The sequence below is a fragment of the Lissotriton vulgaris genome, unplaced genomic scaffold (genome assembly GCF_964263255.1).
Source record: "Lissotriton vulgaris unplaced genomic scaffold, aLisVul1.2 SCAFFOLD_1218, whole genome shotgun sequence".
Taxonomy (NCBI): domain Eukaryota; kingdom Metazoa; phylum Chordata; class Amphibia; order Caudata; family Salamandridae; genus Lissotriton; species Lissotriton vulgaris.
Window position 1 is genome coordinate 223,184 of NW_028251336.1, and position 20,253 is coordinate 243,436.

Here is a 20,253-nt window from a genome sequence, read left to right on the forward strand (position 1 = left end):
GGGAAAATAGCTTGGCTCGCCCTCCAGTCATTAAAGTCAGAAAAAAGGTTTCTGTTTCCAGATACCCAAGAGCCTAGCTAAAGGAAAGGACAGCCACTGTCCAATGTGGTTGGCTGTTGGAAGTAGTGTCTAATGTGTAACAAAGGAAAAATTGTTCCTTTTTTAGGTGTCCCCTCACTCACCGGGGTTGCCCCACGGTGACATGCTTCATCATTGGGGCCATCCCAGTCCTCTACGGGCTGGGGCGTGCTGCGACTTGCGGAGTTACGTAGGAGCACTTAAATGGACTATGTGTGGTGCATGTGTATTTGTGGGGAGTGGACTATGTGATGAGATTAAAAATTACCTGCCCAGTAGGTTACTAATACACTTTATTCTGGCCTCTAGGTGGTAGTATTAAAAACGGGGTAGGGAGATAGGCTATCCTAAACTTAATGTGTCCAGATGTTCCTATCCACTCCTAAGTCGACATGTTTCGTGCATACCCCAAGCACTTCTTCGGGACTACACAGGGACCAGCCCTGTGTTCGCCACTCCTTACTCTATCAGTGAGAGATTTTTAAAAAGGGTTTTAAACTGCAGCAAACTCTATTAAGTGCATGCATTTATACCTGCGTATTTTGTTCCCAAAAACACGTGGTTCTTTCTTTTGAGACCTAACTGGGCCCCATGGAGTCGGAGGGGTATCGGTATCCTCGCAACTTTGTGCTCCGGTTACCTCCTGTTTTTAGGCACCTACTGTTTCTCCCTCCGGTCCGGATGTTGAAGCATGTCACCGTGGGGCAACCCCGGTGAGTGAGGGGACACCTAAAAAAGGAACAATTTTTCCTTTGTTACACATTAGACACTACTTCCAACAGCCAACCACATTGGACAGTGGCTGTCCTTTCCTTTAGCTAGGCTCTTGGGTATCTGGAAACAGAAACCTTTTTTCTGACTCTGATGGGACATTTGTCACAGGCGATGTGACTTGCTCAGGCGAATGCTGATCTTCTTGGTCGTCATCCTGATACTTAATGTTTAATTCGGAAGGACTTGTCGCCGTTCCAAATGTTTCCTCAATGACAGAGTCCTCTTCACTGTCATCAGAATCCAGTAACTTCTCTGGAACCTGTAGGGGTATTTTTTGCGGTGAAATATGCAGAGGAGATAAAGGTTTTAAGGTAGAACTGCGTCTCTGAAGTAAAGACGCTTTTGGTGTCAACAGAAAAGCCGTAGACATCGACCACACTTGTAAAGTGGTACAGGAAGATAGCTGTGGTGTCGACGGGGGCCCCGCCAAAGGGCTCGTTGACCTGATTTTGGTGGTAAACGACGACGAGGTAGTCGTCGACGGTAGAGTTATCGTCGTCGCCGATGGTGTCTTTGTCGACGATGGTGTCTTTGTCGACGGAGTGGTAGTCATAGACGAGCTCGTCGACAATGGTTTCTTTGTAGACTGAAAAACAAGCGTCGGCGATGATGTCGTCTACGGTATCGTCGACGGGATCTTAAGTTTAGCTGTCGACGAGGCGCCGACGACGGCAGAAGATGAAGACTCTGCCGTCGACGAGATAGGTCTAACAGTAATAAAGAGCATCGTCGGCGATCAAGATGCTGTCGACATATTCATCTCAGGTTTAGGAGAGGAAAAAGTTACAGTGGACGTAGCGTCGACGGAGGTCTTCGTCGACGAAAGAGTTGACAACGGCATCGTCGACGACAGGGTCTGTTTCTGAGGTAAAGTCTTCTCAGAAGATGTTTGAGGTAATTTCTTTGTAGATTTTCTCGGGGGCCTAGATGCCTTAATCGGGGGGAGTAGCCTTAGATGTGGAGTGCTCAGACCCCTTAGTAGGTTGTTGCTTCCTCACATCCTTTGTCCCAGGAGAAGATAAAACCTCATCAGCAGCTCTCTTCCTAGAGGCTGAATTAGACCCAGAGGCAATACTGCCTACCTCAGAAGCAGGATAGTCCGTATCCTTGAGCTTTTGTAGCCACAAAAGCAGGCGGCCCTCTTTGTCCCTGAGGGTCTTCTGAGGGAAGGTCCTACAAATCTTGCAGTCCTTCCCTTGATGTTCAGGATACAGGCAGATGCACTTCTTGTGGGGATCTTCTTTAAACAGACTGAGCTTACCACAAGAGTCACAAGGCCTGAATAAAGATTTCTTGGAAGAAAACATCTTCAAAACTAGATTCCACAAGGAAAATAGAGAAGTACTGAGCAGAGCTCAGGGAGACTCCCTTCACACGACGTGCGGTAGAAAATCTGAGAGCCTGAGCCTCTGGGGAGAACCTTCTGGTGGGTGCGGTCGCCTGATTGGCTGCAGTTTGGTCTATACAAAATGACTAGGATAGTCATGAGTGTAGAAGTTTTTTCTCCTGTAGCTTGGGCTACTTTACTTCCTGGTTGGGAATTACTGTTTTTTACTATGTTATTATGACATATTATTGCTTTTTTATGTACCGTGGGACTGCCACTCCGACGACGGGGAATGATTCAGGCATGTGAATCTATGAAAGACACCCCTAATACTGGAGAATCTCAACTCCTTCAGCAAGAAGGGAAGACTTCATGTGATACCCCCATACCTCCGGAAGACTGGTTGTCATGCAGACATCAGTCCTGTTCACACAGCAGTCCTACGAATAATCTGCAGAACACTCATTACCTTGTCATGAAGAACAAAGTGGGATGGTTTGGAACCAACTGTTATACTCATTATCCTGACAGGGAATGCAATGTTTTTGTCTAAGATTTTAGAATGGCTTGGGTTGCATCTCTTTCAATTTATTTTTCTGGCTCCAGCTTAGATGAACAAGTTGCTTACCTTTGGTAAAACTCTTTCTGGTGGAGGATACATTATCTCACCGCAGATTCCTCACCTTAGAATTCTCCCAGGGCACCAAACGTGATCCGGAAAGCTTTCGAAAGCAATGCCTCTGTTTGCTGCCTCCATACCACCCCAAAAGTGACTACGCTGAGACATATATACATGCCAACCCTACATCAGTTTCATGATTCTCCCTTACCTCATCCTCTGGCACAGAAAGTGAACAACTGGTAGCAATAGTATGCAGTTTCCTAACTTGGGACCTTTTCAGATGTTAAAAAAAGAGACAACTCCACGGAACAGGGAGGTGGGAAGGCAGTGAGGAATCTATAGTGACAGTATCCACCAAAAAGAGTGTTACCGAAGGAAAGTAACTCATTGTTTTGAGGGATACTTCTAACCTAAGATTCCTCACCATACAATAGACACCAAAGCAGTACCTCCAGAGGTAGAAGGTGTTGAGTGGACCCAGATCAAAAAATCGAGCAGGATGAGTAGGTGAAATGTCCTTCATGCCAGGCACATGTTGCAGCCTGGCAGATATTAAGGACAGGTACTCCACATGCCAAAGCAGTGGTAACGGTCTTAGCACTGGCAGAATGGGCAGTCAGACCTTCCAGCAGCTGCTTCTTAGCCTGTGCATAGGAGACCTAAACGCAGATAGCAGATGTGATCTTAATCCAGCCCAACAGGGTCCTCTTTTGTACAACCTTCCCTTTCTTTGCCCCCGAGAACCCAACAAAAAGCTGGTCATCCACACAGTGTTCCCTAGTATGATCAATTAAAAAAAAGCTTAATCCCCTTTTGGGAACAGCCAATGAAGATTCTCCTTCTCTTTCGAGTGTTTGATAGCAATGACTGCCACTGTGAAGGTGACATGTTTCCTGTTCCTGTTTGCTTACGTCTGATTCCTGGACAGGGAGAGGAACGGTTGGAAATGAGGAGAAAGGCAGGCAAGTGGAGCCAGGGACACTTCCAAGAAAGAACCACAATCGTTCTAATCCCGTTAACCCCTCTGCAACAATCACAGACATCCCTCATGCTTAGTTCCCGTTTAGTCCCTGGCAGCCGGCATCAGGCACCAGCCATACAACTTCTGAGAAATCCTGACTCGGTGACCGGCCAAAAGTCTTGGGTGCTCTGGCAAGACCCACATGTGTGTAAGGACCCAGGGTGCGGCAGTGGGTGGCAAACGCGGGGAAGCGGCAAGCAGTCACTGCAACCCGGCTAATCAAGAGCTGGTGGGACCAATCAGAGGGCACACCTGGAGGAGTAGGCAGTTGGGCGAGTCCACCCAGATCAGCAGACCCTCTGCATTCTTCTCCCCGGGTGAACACACAGCGGGACAACAGTCTATTGGTTACAGACCATAGTCAACACCCTGGTCTGACTTTCTTTTCACTGCCAGAACTTGCACAAGTTATCACACTCTTAATGGCAGTGCAAAAGGGGGTGGTGATGGACGGAGCATCTGAATCAAACACTCTCACCCAGTCAAAAGATCTGGGTTAAATCATCACCGTTCTTTAGCCCACTCTGCCACCCCAAATCGGTCCTCGGAAGCTTGTTTCCGGTCCAGGGAAGACATGGCTTGGCAGTTCGGGCTGGACTGTTCCCACGAGGCACAGGGTCAGACTGATTTGCATATAGCCATGTCTGAACTGGGGTGGCAGAGTGGGCTAAAGAACGGTAATGTATTAAACCCAGATCTTTTGACTGGGTGTGAGTGTTTGATTGATTCAGATGCTCCGTCCATTACCACCCCCTTTTGTACCGCTTTTGGCCGCCATAAGTGTGGCAGGGTATACTCCGACGTGAGTCCCTTGCTCACTTTGCCACTGGATTCAAGCAAGCCGGGCTGAAGACGGCTGGAATGCCAGAAACCGGTCCTCGGAAGCTTGTTTCCGGTCCAGGGAAGACATGGCTTGGCAGTTCGGGCTGGACTGTTCCCACGAGAAACAGGGTCAGACTGATTTGCATATAGCCATGTCTGAACTGGGGTGGCAGAATGGGCTAAAGAACGGTGATGGATTAAACCCAGATCTTTTGACTGGGTGCGAGTGTTTGATTGATTCAGATGCTCCGTCCATTACCACCCCCTTTTGTAACACTCTTAATGGAAGCATTAACAAAAAGAAGCGGGTTACTCAGTCAAAATTAGCCACCGATGGGAGCGAAGGGAAAGGTCACTCATCCCAGGAGCCCCCCAGAACTTCCGTGAGCGGCTGCAAGATAGGCCAGGCCCACTTACCTTCACCCTCAAAAGACTCCAAAAGTCCCTGAAGCAGGCTGCATCTCTGAGAAGCAATCCCACAAAAGTAAAGGCGAACCCACATGCGGAGGTAGATGAAGATGTGAAAAAACAACATGGTGGACAACAGAAAGTCCGCAACTATAATGTATAACTGCGAAGGACAACAAGTCCGGAACATAAGAGCATGGACAATTCACCACAAGACGTCACCCAAAGTAGTCGTAACCCCAAAAAGAGACCTATAGAATGTGGCAGAGCCAATAGATTTGAACCAATGGGTCGCAGGGGTGGCAAGATGACGGAGAAGGGGAGAGCGGGGGTGGGAAAAAACATGACTAGATCAAACACCGTACCCAGGCACAGGGTTTGAAAAGATACATGACATACAAGCAGACAAATCCAGAGAATGGGCGGAGTAGAGCAATGAAAACAGAATGCAGCATTCTGTGTTGGAGTAAAGTGAAAATGTCACCCTGCAGAAGGGTCAAGCCACCCGGAGGGAGGAGAGTATAGAAAGCTCAAGCTGAAAAGGTCCTCGCAGAAAAAGGACGGGCGGCGTTAAGGAATCTGCGGCTAGACTGTGTCTCTACCAGGTACACCGTTACCGAAGGTAAGTAACTCGTTCATCTGATAGAGACATCTAGTCGCAAGTTCCTTAACTTAGACTAGCTACCAAAGCCATACCCATAGAGGAGGCAGGTCTGCGACTGAGCCCCATGAAGTTCCTGAGGGAACATAACCGTCAACAAGGTGACGAAACACGGTGGGGACCGCAAGCCTGAGCAGCCACACCAGACCCTGAAGCTCAGAAAAGAGCAGAAACCCTTGGGAGGCAAAGGCACCACAAGCCGTCCAAGAACAGCATGAAACTCCAGAGGTATACCGGGTGGGAGAACTACATATATATCGGTGTAAAAAGGAAAGGTCATGACTTCGGAAAGAAGTGGAACTGAACCTAGGGTCTGATGGATCCGCAGGATCCAGCGTGCTGACTGCAAAGTAAACCCCAAGAGAGGGCAATTGGTATGACAGAGTCAGCACATACCGGCCAATATGCACAACAGTGGAAGAAGCACTGTTGAAACCTGCACCATCTAAAATACGTGGGACAGCATTGGCAGGATGCCAACCCATGGCCAGAAAGTGCCGGCAGGACTAGAAATAGAAGACACACCAGTACATAGTCAGTCTGTGACAAGACATGTGAAAGGGCTGACGGCAACCAGCAGAAGCGTCCAAAATAGGAATACAGTAAGAACGATAGTCAAGTGGAAGACCGGAACATACATACGAATACTGTGTGGGCGCTAGAACAACACAAAGTATAGGAAAGACCCTCCTGTAGGGTAGCGTGGACAGCCTAGATGCAAGAGACGGAATAGCAAGAAGGTAACCGGCAAAAATGGGCACCAGGCAAGCTGGACACCCACATAAGAGCTCATAGTACGAGCAGACCGGGTCAAAGTTCATGGACACCGCATAAAAATTTTTGCCTGCACGAGTCTGCTGTGTAAGAGCAAAGAACAGATATATAGAAAGAAGAAAAACGCTTTAAAAAATCAAGCGTAACCCAATAAAAGACAAGGGCACACAAAAAGTTATGTGGAAGCAGAAAGGGACAGGACAACGTCCAGGCCTGTAAGCGACTGGGAAGAACAATGGACCCCCGCAAGACAGATGAGGAGATGTAATCACACACAATAGTGTAAACAGTCAGGACCAACCAAAAGGTCCAGGGACCCAAGAAGCGAGTATCCTGAAGAGAACACTCCCCTTGAGAATGTTATAGTATGAACCCAAAGCAGAAGTGTGGGAAACACCTGTGTGGAAGCAGCAGGGAATGCGGAAAAACTCCAGTTGGGAAAGTACCCAAAAAATGAGGGCATAAGGCAATGTACAACAGAGATGTACATGGCAAAGCAGCGACCATGAAAGACAAGCCCAGTAAGGGCTGACCATAGAAGCAACAACGCAAACACCCTATGATAGCAAAGATACCAAGGTGCACTCCAAGTTTGCGCCAACAGTGAAAAGCGTGCAGCACAGCAGCTTTTCCATGGCTCAAAAATAGGACAGGGAGTCAGTCGTGAAAGAACTGCACCTGAACTGAACAGAACAAGTGCCCCAAGAGACAGTGGCTGGCAAATGAAGAGCACCCATCATGGACAAGAGGATCACTGCAATGCTGAAAAAAGACCCATCAAGGCAGGCGAGGCAGAGACTGCACGGTAAGGAACCCAAACCGAGGCTTAGAAGTACTACAGACAACTGGAACCAACTGGAACGGAAAGTGCAGTAGAGCGATGCTAACATTAGAATTGCAGAACAGCAGAAAAAGAAGACAGCCTGACCCACAGAAGGATGTCTGTGAGAAAGACTTCATTGGAGCACACCAAAGCTAAGGCAGCTACCCAATAGCCAGCAAATACCCCACATAGGGGAAGCCTCTTGGGCAAAGCACACATTCAGAGGACTGAAAGGAAGACAGAACCAGCCATTTGGCGGTACTGAACAAATACTGAGATGGTGAAAAAACCGCCTACACTATCCGGTACTATGCAAGAACACTGGACATTTTTGAAAATTAAACCAACAAGGCAACATCGCCTATGCAGAAGAAAAAGATACAATAAAGCATAAAGTCGTGCCGCAAGAGTTACGGTAGTCCAGACATGAGGCGGGAGACCGCTGAATCTACGTGGCTTTCAAAAAGGTCCGCCCCCCCCCCCCCCCCCTCTTTCAGGAGAGAAACAACCCTCTCTGAGGTCAGACAATGCCTGCTGCAAAGGAAGGTGGTCACACCTCCTCCAGCAGGATGGCTAGTGATTTAGCATATCAAGGCCAGGGGTTTCAAAGCCCCTGCCGCCTTTGATAAGCAACCCTTGCTTCCTCCAGACCTGGGAGAGGCCAACCTCAGCCCTGAGGCCCATTTGGCACCAGGATGGGTGGGAAATTAGCTTTGCAGTAGGCGTGTTGCACCACCAGGCTAGTCACGTCCCCTAAGGTGGGCTACCTGATGTGCTCCATGAAACTAGCATTCCACCACCTTGTTTTTGGTGGAATTAGGAACTATGGAACAGGCTTATTGTAGGAAAGTGCCCCTTTTTGACATGGTCACTCCCACTTTTTGCCAGGAATCCTAGGCAATTTTGAATGTAAGTGTCCTGGGTCCCTGCTAACCAGGACCCTAGTCCCAGATCGCTTTCCCAAAATTGTACAATTGTTCCACCAATTGGCAAGAAATTTGAAACCCCTGTAAGTCCCTAGTAAATGGTACCCAAGGTACCTAGAGCATGGCTACCAAGAGGGTCCCTAAGGGCTGCTGCTTGTATTGTGCCACCCTTAGGTTCTCCTCACCAAACACAAAGACTACCACCGTAGGCTGCGTGTCTTGGTGCAAATAAAAGTGAAAACACGACATCGCACACAGGTCTGTGTGCCATGCTTACAGACACTGCATACAGTATATGTAAGTCACCCCTTCAGTTGACCGTCCAGCCTTAGGCAGGGTGCACTATACTGCATGTGTGGACATATTTGCCTGAGCGGATATGCCCCAGTGCTGGCCAGTTCAATTCCTGCCAGTACAAGTGACCAGGGCAGCCATTTTTTAATTTTTATAAAACAGGGCAGCCATTTTAAGTACATGTGCTGGACACTGGTAAAAATGAGTTCCTCAGCTACATGATGACTTCACCCACTATGATTACAGTGATGGATTTATGAATCCATGCAACCAGAGGGTTAGAGGTGCCTCCTGAAAACCTACCAACAACTAGTGTGCTGGCTGACTGGTCTTAGCCAGCCTGCCACCACAGACTAGTTTCTGACCCCCCAGGAGTGAAGGACTTTGCTCTCAGGAACAGAGACCTCTCGGGCAGAGGGCATTTACATCCCCTCCCACAGAATGACCTGTGAATTGGCATTTCAAGGCAGGGAGCTTCAAAGAGCCCACTGCCTTTGGTATGCAAAACTGACTTCCCTCACAGGAGAACAGCCCCCCCCCCCCCACCTATGTCCAGGGCCCATTTGGCACCTGGACAGGCGAAAACATTAGTAGTTAGAGAGGCGTGTAGAGTTGGCTACCTGAAGTGAATATAAAAATCAGAAGTTGGCTATCTTTGTGATGGCAAATCTAGGAACTCTGGAACAGGGTTATGCCTACTTCCTACAGAAGTGGTCATATAGGGGGTGTGGTGACCCCAGGGGTAGGTAGTCCATTGGATACTAGCCTACACTCCCCAATGCCCCATAATTTAGTATTATGGGTAGCCCCAGGCACCAGAAAATCAGATCCTACCAACCTAAAAGAAGAAGGACCGAATAGCTGCATAAAGCAAGAACTGTGGAAGAAGTAACTGCCTTGGCACCAACCCTGCTGGGCTGTTTGCTGTTCCCGCCAATTGTGCCAAAGTCGACTCATGTTGCAAGCTGCTGTGCCTCCAAAAGCCTAGAAGGACTGCTAGCACTTCTGCCAAGACTTAGTACCTCCAGTGGAGCAATGGAGCTGTTCCCCTGCACCTTGCAAGTACCAAAGAAGGAACTGTAAACCTAACACTGGCTAGCACCACTGCACCCGTCGCTCCAAGCTCGAGTTGAAGTGGGTTATTGTTGCCAGCGTGGTTTCCTCAGCCCTCCAGAGAGGAAGCCCACCTTGGGTTTGCCAGGAGGGGACTCCTCAATGCTGTCTGCAGACTCTGTGTGCAGCCCCCTACCCCCACCTGGACCGCAAGTGACTCGGCTGTGCAGAACCAGACACCTCTGCACCCTTTGTCCCGGACCTGTGTGGAAGTGGAACGAACGTGACCTCGACGATTGTGAGGCCTGAACCCCTGTTGGTTCAGTACAAGATTTGGTGGCGGTGATGTTCAGCCCTAACACAAACAAACTTTGGTGCTTGCAATTGGCTCAGGTACCTCGAGTATTGGTGCAGGGGGCACCTGGGGGTCCTGGCGTCTCCAAATTTGACAAGGGGACGAATCTGACTCGTGGTGCACAAAGACCTCATGCTGGGGTGCCTCTCTCTGGTGACACCGGGGTGGGGGGTTGGGGGAATGGGGGAGGGGTTCGACAGAACGGTTTACCGACCAGCTGCAGTTGGTGCCTGGTCGTGCAGGAGAGTGGCTCCTCCACTCCAAGGGAGATGTTGCTGGGTCACGGAATTGCTGGGTCGACCTCCAAGCATTTAGGGATCTGTTCCGTCGAGGGACTCCGAGAGAGGCTAGCTCCAGCCAGAGAGTCGCCCTGCTGCGTTTCTTTTCCCTCTTCTGCAGGAACTCCCCAACCTGCTGGACAAAACACCTCTGCACCCAAGCTCCCCAGTACAGGATCACTTAAACCCACGGTGTCTCTGTGGTTCTGAGACCCTCAACAGCTGAGCCCCCTCCCTCCCTTTTGTTCTGCCAGACTGGCCCCCCCAGTTCCTCCTTGCAGTCTTTTCTCACTGGTACATTTCACCATTGACTTCAGGGTGTAGCGTTCAAGGCTGCCACCACAGAAAGCACATCTGCACCCGGACACCCTCGGGCAGGTAAACTTGAACTCTTGGTGCTTTCATGGACCTTGGCCCCTATTTACCTTAACCCCTCGCGTGCGGCAGGAATTCCAGCCCTGTGCTGGACATTCCAATTGCGGGCGTGGTCGTGACGGAACCATTCCGTCATCAGCACAGCCCAACCGTGACTCATGACGGAATGGTTCCGTTATGAGCATGGAAGGGCTTAAGTCTAGAAGAATAGTCCTGTAAGTCGTCTGCAGTGTCCATGCAGGGAATGTTTCTCTCATAGGATAACATTACTGCGTTCGAGGCTCATGCCTCAAATCTGACAGTTGTCATTTTCTACTGGTGTTACTGTAAAATTAGATAACGTCTAACCTACTTACCTGATTCCACTAATCTTGGTGTCAAAATTTATATATAAAAAAATATTTTTCTAAATTGGTCTCGAGTTTCTTCTTGAGTGTGTTTCTCATTTCTTGACTCTGTGTGTTCAACAAATGCTGAACTCTACCTTCCGAGAAGCGTAAACTGCTAACCCACACAACCACAAAGACAGCATCTGGGATTATTAATTTAAGCCCTGCAAGCCATTAAGGGTGGTCTGAACTTTCTACATAGTATACCCCAATTTTGGTACACTGCATATAATGCCAGCTTCCAATAAAGGCCTAACCCAAAGCGGCCACAAGAGATTTGGGCAGAGAGAAGAGTCAAGCATAAAGTCAGTAGTCTGACGGGTGGAAAAACAATGAAAAAAGAAAAGAATTAAGATGAACAGCAAAACATGCATATGACTAGAATATTGGTCTTGCACTGTAGCTTTCAGAAGTGAATGGTCTAGAGTAGCAGTTCTCCAGGGATCCCTGGGGGTGATGCCTACTCAGGAGGTCTTCAACTGGTTTGAAAATTAAATAATATTAACAAATTAATAAAGTGCATATAAAGAAAAACAATCCACAAATGGGAAGAAATTTAAGGGCAAAAATGAAGCTGGTGTCCTCGGACTGATTTGTGGGAGCAGTGCAAGTGCATCACACAGAATATAGTATGTGTGTGGCCTCATTTGATTTCTAGATCCAACCTTCCTAATAAAATGAACATTTAAAAAATATATTTTTTGTGACTTCAAAATTTCCCCATTTGTGTATTTGGTTGATGAATGTATGTTTCTGCATTTTTATGAGTTTTGTTTTGAGGTTCAAATCATCAAATTTGCTTAGGCCCCAGTCCCCTGCTAATTACTGACTCGGGGAAGGGGGGTCCCCAAATTCAATTTTGTTTCGTTTTGTTTCAGTGAGGGTTCTTGGATTGCAGTAAAGATTATGTGGGGTCCAGAGAAGTCAAAAGGCTAAGAACTACTGACCTAGAGAACCTCTTATCCATCCATCCCTCCCTGAAAAAGACCTTCAACTCTCCAGCCCACGAGAGGTGTTTCTGTGAGCCAATTGGCTAGTAAGTTGCACATACATAATTCTGAATCTTCAACTTTCATATGCTACTTACAATTCTTCAGCCAAAGTAACAAATATAAACACATTTTAAAAAATGTATGCTACATAGCTCCCAAGTGCCCTGTTTTTGCCGGGACACTTCTGGTAAATTAGAGACTTTCCCGGGTAATTCACTATCCTGGGACGGTCCCAGCAATGTAAGATGGTCTACGATTTGACCATCAAATACACCTCAGCCAATCCTGGTGCGACGTGCAGAATTCCTAGGTTTTGATTGGCTGCGTCTTTCGCGGGGGTGCCGCATTAGTGGGCTTGGCTTGGGTGGATCTACGTAGTTAGTCTGGTGGCTCGGTGGTGACAGGCGTCCTTACCCGGGCGGGCTAGGCTGCTACGGTTGCTATTCTCTTTTCCGTCAGAGTATCGCACTGCTGCCCATTGCCTTTAAGACAGAGGACGAGTGAGAAAGTGGGAGGCCTGGCACCGGCTTAATGTGTAAGGCCACAGGGACGGATAGACAGGAAGGACCATGCACAGGTTTCTGCTGAGGGACATAAAGCAGCAGAACAAAGAAACCCTTAAGGAAGAGTGGCCAGCGGAGTAGATCGGCTGCCAGGGACAGCCCTCACCAGTTCAGCGCACCAGAGGTAAGGACACCAGATTTGAACCCTCAGCAAGTTCCATCTACGTGCCACTTTATGAGGCAGACAGCAGCTCATGGGCAGCAAACTGTGCAGCTGCTGCCCGGTGCCTACCAAAATTAAACAAGCATTTACAATGCAACGGTCTAGCCTTTGCAAAAGTTAGAGCTATCGGCATTGTAAATGACAACATTTTTATTTATGTGTTGGCTTTGAAAACAGATAAATAAATGGCATTGTCATTTACAATGCCAATAGCCTAATCTCTCGCAAATGCGACACCTATTGCATTTGCACACACACACACACACACACACACACCAAGTGTTCTCATATTTTTGGCACACATTTAAGGAGATGTGTATGTCGTTAAACGAGATTAAAATCGGATTACGGTAAAAGTGAATTAACTTGCATGCCAAAATGACTGAACATAGCTAATAAATATTCACGATCCTGGGCTCGTTCAGGCACCGGAGGTCAGGACAAGATACGCTAAAGACGGAGACTTTTTAGGTAGGGTTCGGGGAGACCTGCGCACGTGACGGACTGCCCTCGGTGGCTCAGGTACCGGGAGACGCAGCAGCATTGAGACGTGTACAGCGGGTCCGGGACTGGACCCAAAGAAGCGTTTTCAGGACCGCAGGTGACATGGGCTGACCGTAGCCAGAGACCAGTGACGTGGGCAGATTGACGAGAATGGTCCTGATGGCAACAGCCATAAACGGAAACAATGCGGCGCGTTAGTCATCCTGTAAATCCTAAATAGGAGTTGTGGGGTTAGGTGGTGTCTTAATAACCCGGGGTGTGGTATTTCATGACCTGGGGGCGTGAGATCTCGCCCACAGTTGGCAAGGGAGGGCTGCAAAGATGGTAAAGTTCATGGTGCAGACTTCGGTGTGTGTGTGGGTGGGGGCGGGGTGGCAGAAGAGACAGACCTGGTGGCCGCGCTCTCGGCATGGCTAGGATGAGCAGCACTCCCGGTCCGACAGGAGCCAGACGGCAGCATTGTATTGCTGTGGCTAAGAAATAACAGCAGCTCCAGGCATTTACGGATGACAACCACGGGCAAATAGCGAGCATTTGTTTTTCATAAGTGTCTAAAACCGCGCCGCGGCCTTCTCTGCGCATTGAAAATCATAGGTGTTAATAATATTACCCAGTGTAAGGTACCTCACAGGCTCCGAAGTTTGGAAGCCAGGACTGGTCATCAGACATCCGTCTCTGAACTCACTGAGCCGTGTCACCGAGATGACTGCTTCTCCGTAAACATCAAATATTACCAGAGCGTATTCGGTATCACAACTTACACGGGGGGAGGCGGCGGCCTGCGCGCTCTCCTACACCGGGGCGGGGAGACTTCCCTACTTCACACTCCTACTCGCTGTCCTCCTCCTCCCTCCCCTAAACGCCTCTTACACTTGGTGGCTCCCCGACGCCATCTTGGAACCAGCGTGAGGGAGGCTACAGCACAATGAGCCAGAGACTCGGGCCAAACCAACGGGCGCAGCGGAGAGAGGGGGGATCCGGCAGTTTCCAGCGCAAAATAAATAAATAATTCCGTCTCAATGTCCTCACATGGCCCTGGAACAGACGTCACAGAAGAAGCAGCACAGGCCATGCGAGGTGGGGAGCTAACTGTGGGAGCTATAAGAGAGAGGTTCCCTCTGCGCCTCACTCCCCTACTCTTTGGCTAATTGTTTCTTTTACAGATCTCTCCACAGCCTTTCTCGTCATTAAAAAAACGTCAGGGGGGGTTGCGGGGCTGCGGAGGAGAGCGGACACGTCCATCCTGGCACACACACGTAAGGAATGACAAAAACATGACTTGCAAAAAAAAAAAAAAAAAAAAAAAACACCGCATGACGTTCAAAAAGGGGCGGAGCTTAAAAAAACAGCGGAACGCCCACGAATCTGCTCCAAGATTTATTTACATATTTCTCTTCCAATTGCTAGCCTCCATTTATGGAGCTAGCCAATGGAGGAAAGAGGCGGGTTAAAGCCCCGTACTGACTAACAAAAAATTTCGCCTGCACGACACTGCTTGCGCAGTGAACGCCAGGCGAAACCTAAAAAGAAGAGGAGCAGCGGGGGACCGCTGGCCACTACAGCAGGCAGTAACTGCCCGGATGCAGAATGTAGGTCACCAGGGGGATGCAGTGTGTAGTTTAAACTCCAGCAGGCCAGGATGCAGGGATCCCCTTTCAACGCTGAAAGGTAACCCCCAGTGTCAGTTTCAACCAGGGCACTCCACACAAAGCGGCTATGTTCCATAACATGGACATCGATGACATCAAAACATGTCATTTGTTGTGCAGTTTCTTGCATTTTGCAAGCCATGTCCCTTTGCTGGAGTAAAGCCCAGAGCATAGTCCATAGCAAACACCCTTAAAATATACTGCCTCCTAGTATCTGTGACATGTGACTCCAACACCTTGTAATCCTCATTGTTGTATTTATATAACATTTCCTAGACTGCTTTACACATGTATGATTCACTGTCTCTATGCAATGCATCTGTGACATTAAGTGCTCTGACACCGTGTACTAGTATGAGCAGCATTATAAAATACATAAATATTTGTGACAGACTATGGAGAGATGAGGGGCACTGTTCAGTGGTTGTGAAGGAAGCCGTTGAGAACGAGGTCATGGGGCACAAAAAAAAGACTGTTGCACTGGGCGCCATCTGCTGGCTCTGAGAAGTGAGTAAGTAATGCCTCTCACTGTGTTTTTTGAGATTGATAGTTTGTCCAGTTGGGAAGGTGTTATTGGTCTTGACTGTATGTTTCGGTATGAACTTTATCAGCACATTGCTAATTTTACAATGCAAGTGACAATCTGTAAGTATTTTAAGTAGGAGTTCAATCATGCTAATTATGTGGGTGGAGCTTTGGGGCAGAGGGTGTAGTAAATTTTCAAGTAAGTAAGTGATAGCTGTGATGTAACATGTCCCCGGAAATTATTTTCAAATGTTGGCAACTATGATGCTACCCAACATAATCACCTTTATCTATAGGTACTCCCCACATTTGTTTTGCACCTTGATGTAAGAAATATGCAACATATTTGCTTTAAAACAAATGAGGAAAAAATATAAAATAGTTAACAGTACAGACCCATTTCCGTGTCACATTCTTCCATTTCGTGGTCGTGCTTGGAGCTCCCGTTCAAGAATCCATGGGAGGTGGGCTCAGCCACACCATTGGAGTAATGATCGGTTTCCATATCTACGTCACTGCTGAGAAAGAAAGAATTGTAATGTTACTTAGGAGATCAGTTTCCCGTTCATCCGCACACCAGCGAACGCTCTCATTAACCCGCATCCTCATTTCAATTGCCGCTCCCACTCCCAATACAAAATGAAACAGGATGATGGTAGCTTCAAAGTTTGAGTAAAGGTTCTGTACACAAATTTAAATATATACTTTGGATAAAAAGGCATAAATACCCAACTGAAAGAGTAAAGTACTAATAGTTGACATTTGAGATTTCTGCACTTCACAAATTACAATTCCAGCAAGGCCAAACCAGCCTTTTAACCTTCAGCGGTTGGTAAACGGGTTAGTAGTGACTGGGGTAACATTAACACCTTTTTTCTTAAAGCACTTAGGAATGGCGAAAACTGTGGTATTAAGTGCCATTTCAAAACAAACTAATATTTTGATAGTGCTTGCAGGTAAAGAAACATTTTCCTTCCTGCAGTAGTGTCCATATGAAAGTGGGAGGAGAACCTCTACAGACAAAAAAGCAGGGGGTGGTGGGACCAATGTGCGAAAAGTCCAATGTCTTCCTAACCTGGTTTAAACTTTATTTACAATCCTATTACATCAGGCACAGCATATACTGCTATGTGTATCAAACCCAAAGCATGTGTAGAGTTGCTGGAGAAGTTTAACCTGGTATCAGGACTAGTCACTGTCAAAGTCTCCTTTCCTCCAACACAATATTGATGCAATGGCTACCTTTCCTATTAGAGTTGCTATTTACTACTTCCAATGCTTAATGTATCATGGTCAAAACAATACTATTGCTCCTATGTTTTTCACATGTTGATGAGCATTTCGAAATCGTTATCCACACCAAAGGATTTCCTTCTTAGACTCTTTGACTGGAATGGATGCACTCTCAAGGCCTCGGCATAGAAATTGAAATTATCATACGAGGAAGGCAGAGTGGAGGTGCCATTCCTTGACTAGTTAGGAGGGAGACTGTCTTTCACGGACTGATGAGGTCTCAGGTAGGTCCACTGACACAAGTGGTCTAGAAGATCAGAACCTTCTGACTGTGATAACTGTAGTCAGTACGAGAGGTCTTCCTGCTCCAATATTAAATATACATGTACTTTGAAGAAAACTAACCATTACATGGGCTGATAAGCTATACCAATGGTTCCCAAACTTTTGAATTCTGAGGACCCCCATTGACTCACCAGTGGAAGACAGGGACCCCCCAGCAATTTGTACAATTTAAATTTCACACATTAAAAGAGTAATTCGAAAAAAAGAAACGCATGTGCACACAAAACAAATACTCAAATTACTAAGGATTTTATTATTTTATATTGAAAGAGTATGCAAAAAACGGAACGTTTTAATAGGAAGGTTGGTGCTGCATCTCTGAGATTACCTTTTAAATGGTTACTTTTATTTTGCAGTACAAGGCTCCTGCTCCTGCCAGGGCCAGAGTGGAAACCCACAGCAGCCCTGGCAAATGTTTTCCGACCAGTCCCCATACAGTGCACACCAAGTGCAGTGAGTGAGGGTGACCACTACAAAGGGGGCTTTGGGAGGATCTCCCACAAAAACATTTAGGATACAATGGTGCATTCTACAGCACATTTATCATTATATATTGAATTGCATTAGCTTTTTAGAGAATAGTAAATGATGACCTTACTATGCACCAGGATACAACAACCTTTGTTGGGGTTCTTCAATGATTCCCTTATGATCACCCTACAGCAGTGCCTCTCATTTCTCCATAGCACATCGGTCACATGTATTTGTTTTATAGCATCTCTAATACCATTGTAGGATGTCAGAGCACTTTACATCACATACATAAAGAGACAATGAATAATACTTGTAAATCAGTGGAGAGAAAATGTTACATAAGGCAAAGGTGACTATAAGGTATAGGATTCACATGTCATTCATAATGGTAAGCATTTTTAAAGAGTGCTTGGTCTGGAAAAGCACAAACTCAGGATTCAGAACCTAACAGTAGTTAGCATTGACTTTAACAATAAAAATGTATTTCCACCCAAATAAACCCCTTAGCAGCATCAGGATAATGAAAGACTGGGAAACAATATGTTACTAATTTGTACCATGCAGTGTGTAAGCAGCTCTTTGATGACAGTTTATAGGTCACTGTGCTAGATTATGATTGTCTCTTATGAGCTGAAGAGTAACAAAAGAATCTCTATGACAAAAGAAGTAATGCACGGACCTATGCACATAAAATACTGTTTTTTCAAATGCACGGTACGCGTTCTTTGCAGCAGGCATATTAACCCTCTGTGCTACATTAGATAAGTCAAACCTGCCACTGAACAAAGCTCTCATCTCTTTCCAGCAGGTACACTAATCACTGGTGTTATCTTGACACTTTTATTGTTGCTCAAAAACTGCTAATTCTATGAGGAATTTTTGAGTGCTTTTAAAACTGCAGCCTGAGGACCCCCCCCCCGCGGAATGTGTCAGGGACCCCAGTTTGGGAAACACTGAGCTATACTACACACCTTAATTACCTGTGTTATATCTCGAACATTTTCTACGGGAAAGTAGGGTTGGTTTACCAAGTCTTACAGGTCCAGCAGGTTCTGTCAGGGTGGGTAAAGTGCATATTGACAGTAAATTCAAACCCTAGAGATCTTTTCTGAAACAGTTTGGCTACAATAGCTATAACCTTCTGAGTTCTGCAGTTCAGCAGGTAAAGCTCAGGAGGCCTACAGGGACTTCTAAGTTTCTCCGAAGTTCCATAAAGCGAACTAGATACTTCATGCCCTAACACTGGAGGTAGGCCTGCTTCGATTGCATACTGAGATATAGCCTGCCTCTGCTATCCTTAAAGCTGGGAGCAGTGGGAAGAGAACATGAGAAGGTGCATCTAAGATGGTGAGTGGAATGAGGCATACACGTACCCAAGACTACCTGCCCTTAATATCCATTGCATTATAAATGTCTGATGATAGACCACCTGTTAGCTGTACACTGTAGACTTCCCAATAAATCAGCACAATGACGTAGATGTGTCTTTAACGCACAGGATTCTTGGCATATATGGAGGCAGTGCAGTGTTCTGTTTTTATTTTGAAGGGAAATCCCAGAGTGGGCAGTATTTTATACTACCTCCTTTGGGCATTTAATAAATGGAGTTTAGGAACAATCCTGGTATAACAAAAGCGAAGATTCAGTGACGCTTACTGGAGGATGCCTTCTAGCGTTTTTTTCGCCCAATTACTGGTACTGGAACAAGGATATGACAATCTTCTGTTAAAGACAGTAGGTGGAACCTGCACAAAATACTGACCATTCAAAAGTAGGCAGCTTTAGGGGATGTTTATGAATTGCAGGGAAATGTAGGGATGACAGATCATAAATTGATAATGACAGGCACCTTCTAGTAAGAGGCTTTACCCTGGGTATATGAATATACATCCTTACCTTACTCAATGCCATTATCAGGATGGCATTCACACTACTGACAACAGAAAGGCACAGTATGTGCAGTCTTATGACTTGTGATTCTCACCTAAACAGGTGAGGCAAAAGTTATAAAATGACTAATAATTAATTCCTCCAAACAAATTCTCAAATTGCAAAAATGTGTTATTAGGTGAGTTTTGTAACAAACCAGACCAGAGGCAACTATAAAATGAATTTCAAATTCATAAAAAAATAAAATAAACAGAAAGGAGACACAAAACAAAACTAAAGAAGAGAAATAGGAGGCAGCTAAAGTAAAAACAAAAAAACACCACAATTTAAAAAGAATAAAAATAATTTCATTAGCCTCTTCGCTGCGGCCGGAATTCCCCCGCTGTGCTAAGGAATTAGACGTGTGTCCGGGTTCGGACGGCAACTGCCCATCCTCCTCACACGCCCACTGTGACATCAGATGGCCGGGGGGCGTCCGACGCACGGAAGAGGTTAATGCAAGTTTGGTTAGCAAAATAAAGCTAATGAAAATGTTTAAAAAAAGAATAACGAGCGACTGGTGGAACAATGAACATGTGGTGGTGATCAGGAAGATCAACAGCATTAATTATTAGTTAATGAAGAGATGTGGGTCATTTAGCCTGATAACAAATTTCATGATTACGAATTGGTGAATATTGGATCTTTAAAAGAATTGGTAAATAAAGGATTGAAAAAGCATTGGATTCTCTTAAAAGTGGTATACAACCTTTACATTTTTTATTTTTTTTAAATACATAATCGCTGAGTTTTGGAAGGATAAATGTGATGCTGGAATTAAAAGAGAGCATAAGCAGCTTTTTGTAGGATATTACTGTGGTATTAGCTTGCGAGGATATTCGATTAAGCCATGAAGAAGCATCAGTTCAGTTTAAGCGGCGAAAAGTGTCGGCTTC

The 20,253-nt window shown here is 46.4% G+C and overlaps 1 protein-coding gene across 4 annotated transcripts in view; it reads right to left on the bottom strand.

Moving 5' to 3' along the window:
- The window catches only part of RANBP9 (RAN binding protein 9), a 467,999-nt gene that overhangs the window by 48,706 nt on the left and 399,040 nt on the right, over window positions 1-20,253 (bottom strand). For 2 of the 4 annotated variants that reach the window (XM_086950773.1, XM_086950775.1), the window contains one exon: window positions 15,773-15,894. In XM_086950773.1, the coding sequence (XP_086806899.1) occupies window positions 15,773-15,894 (122 nt within the window). The remainder of the gene's footprint in view (window positions 1-15,772; window positions 15,895-20,253) is intronic. The other 2 variants (XM_086950776.1, XM_086950774.1) reach the window with 1 other exon arrangement.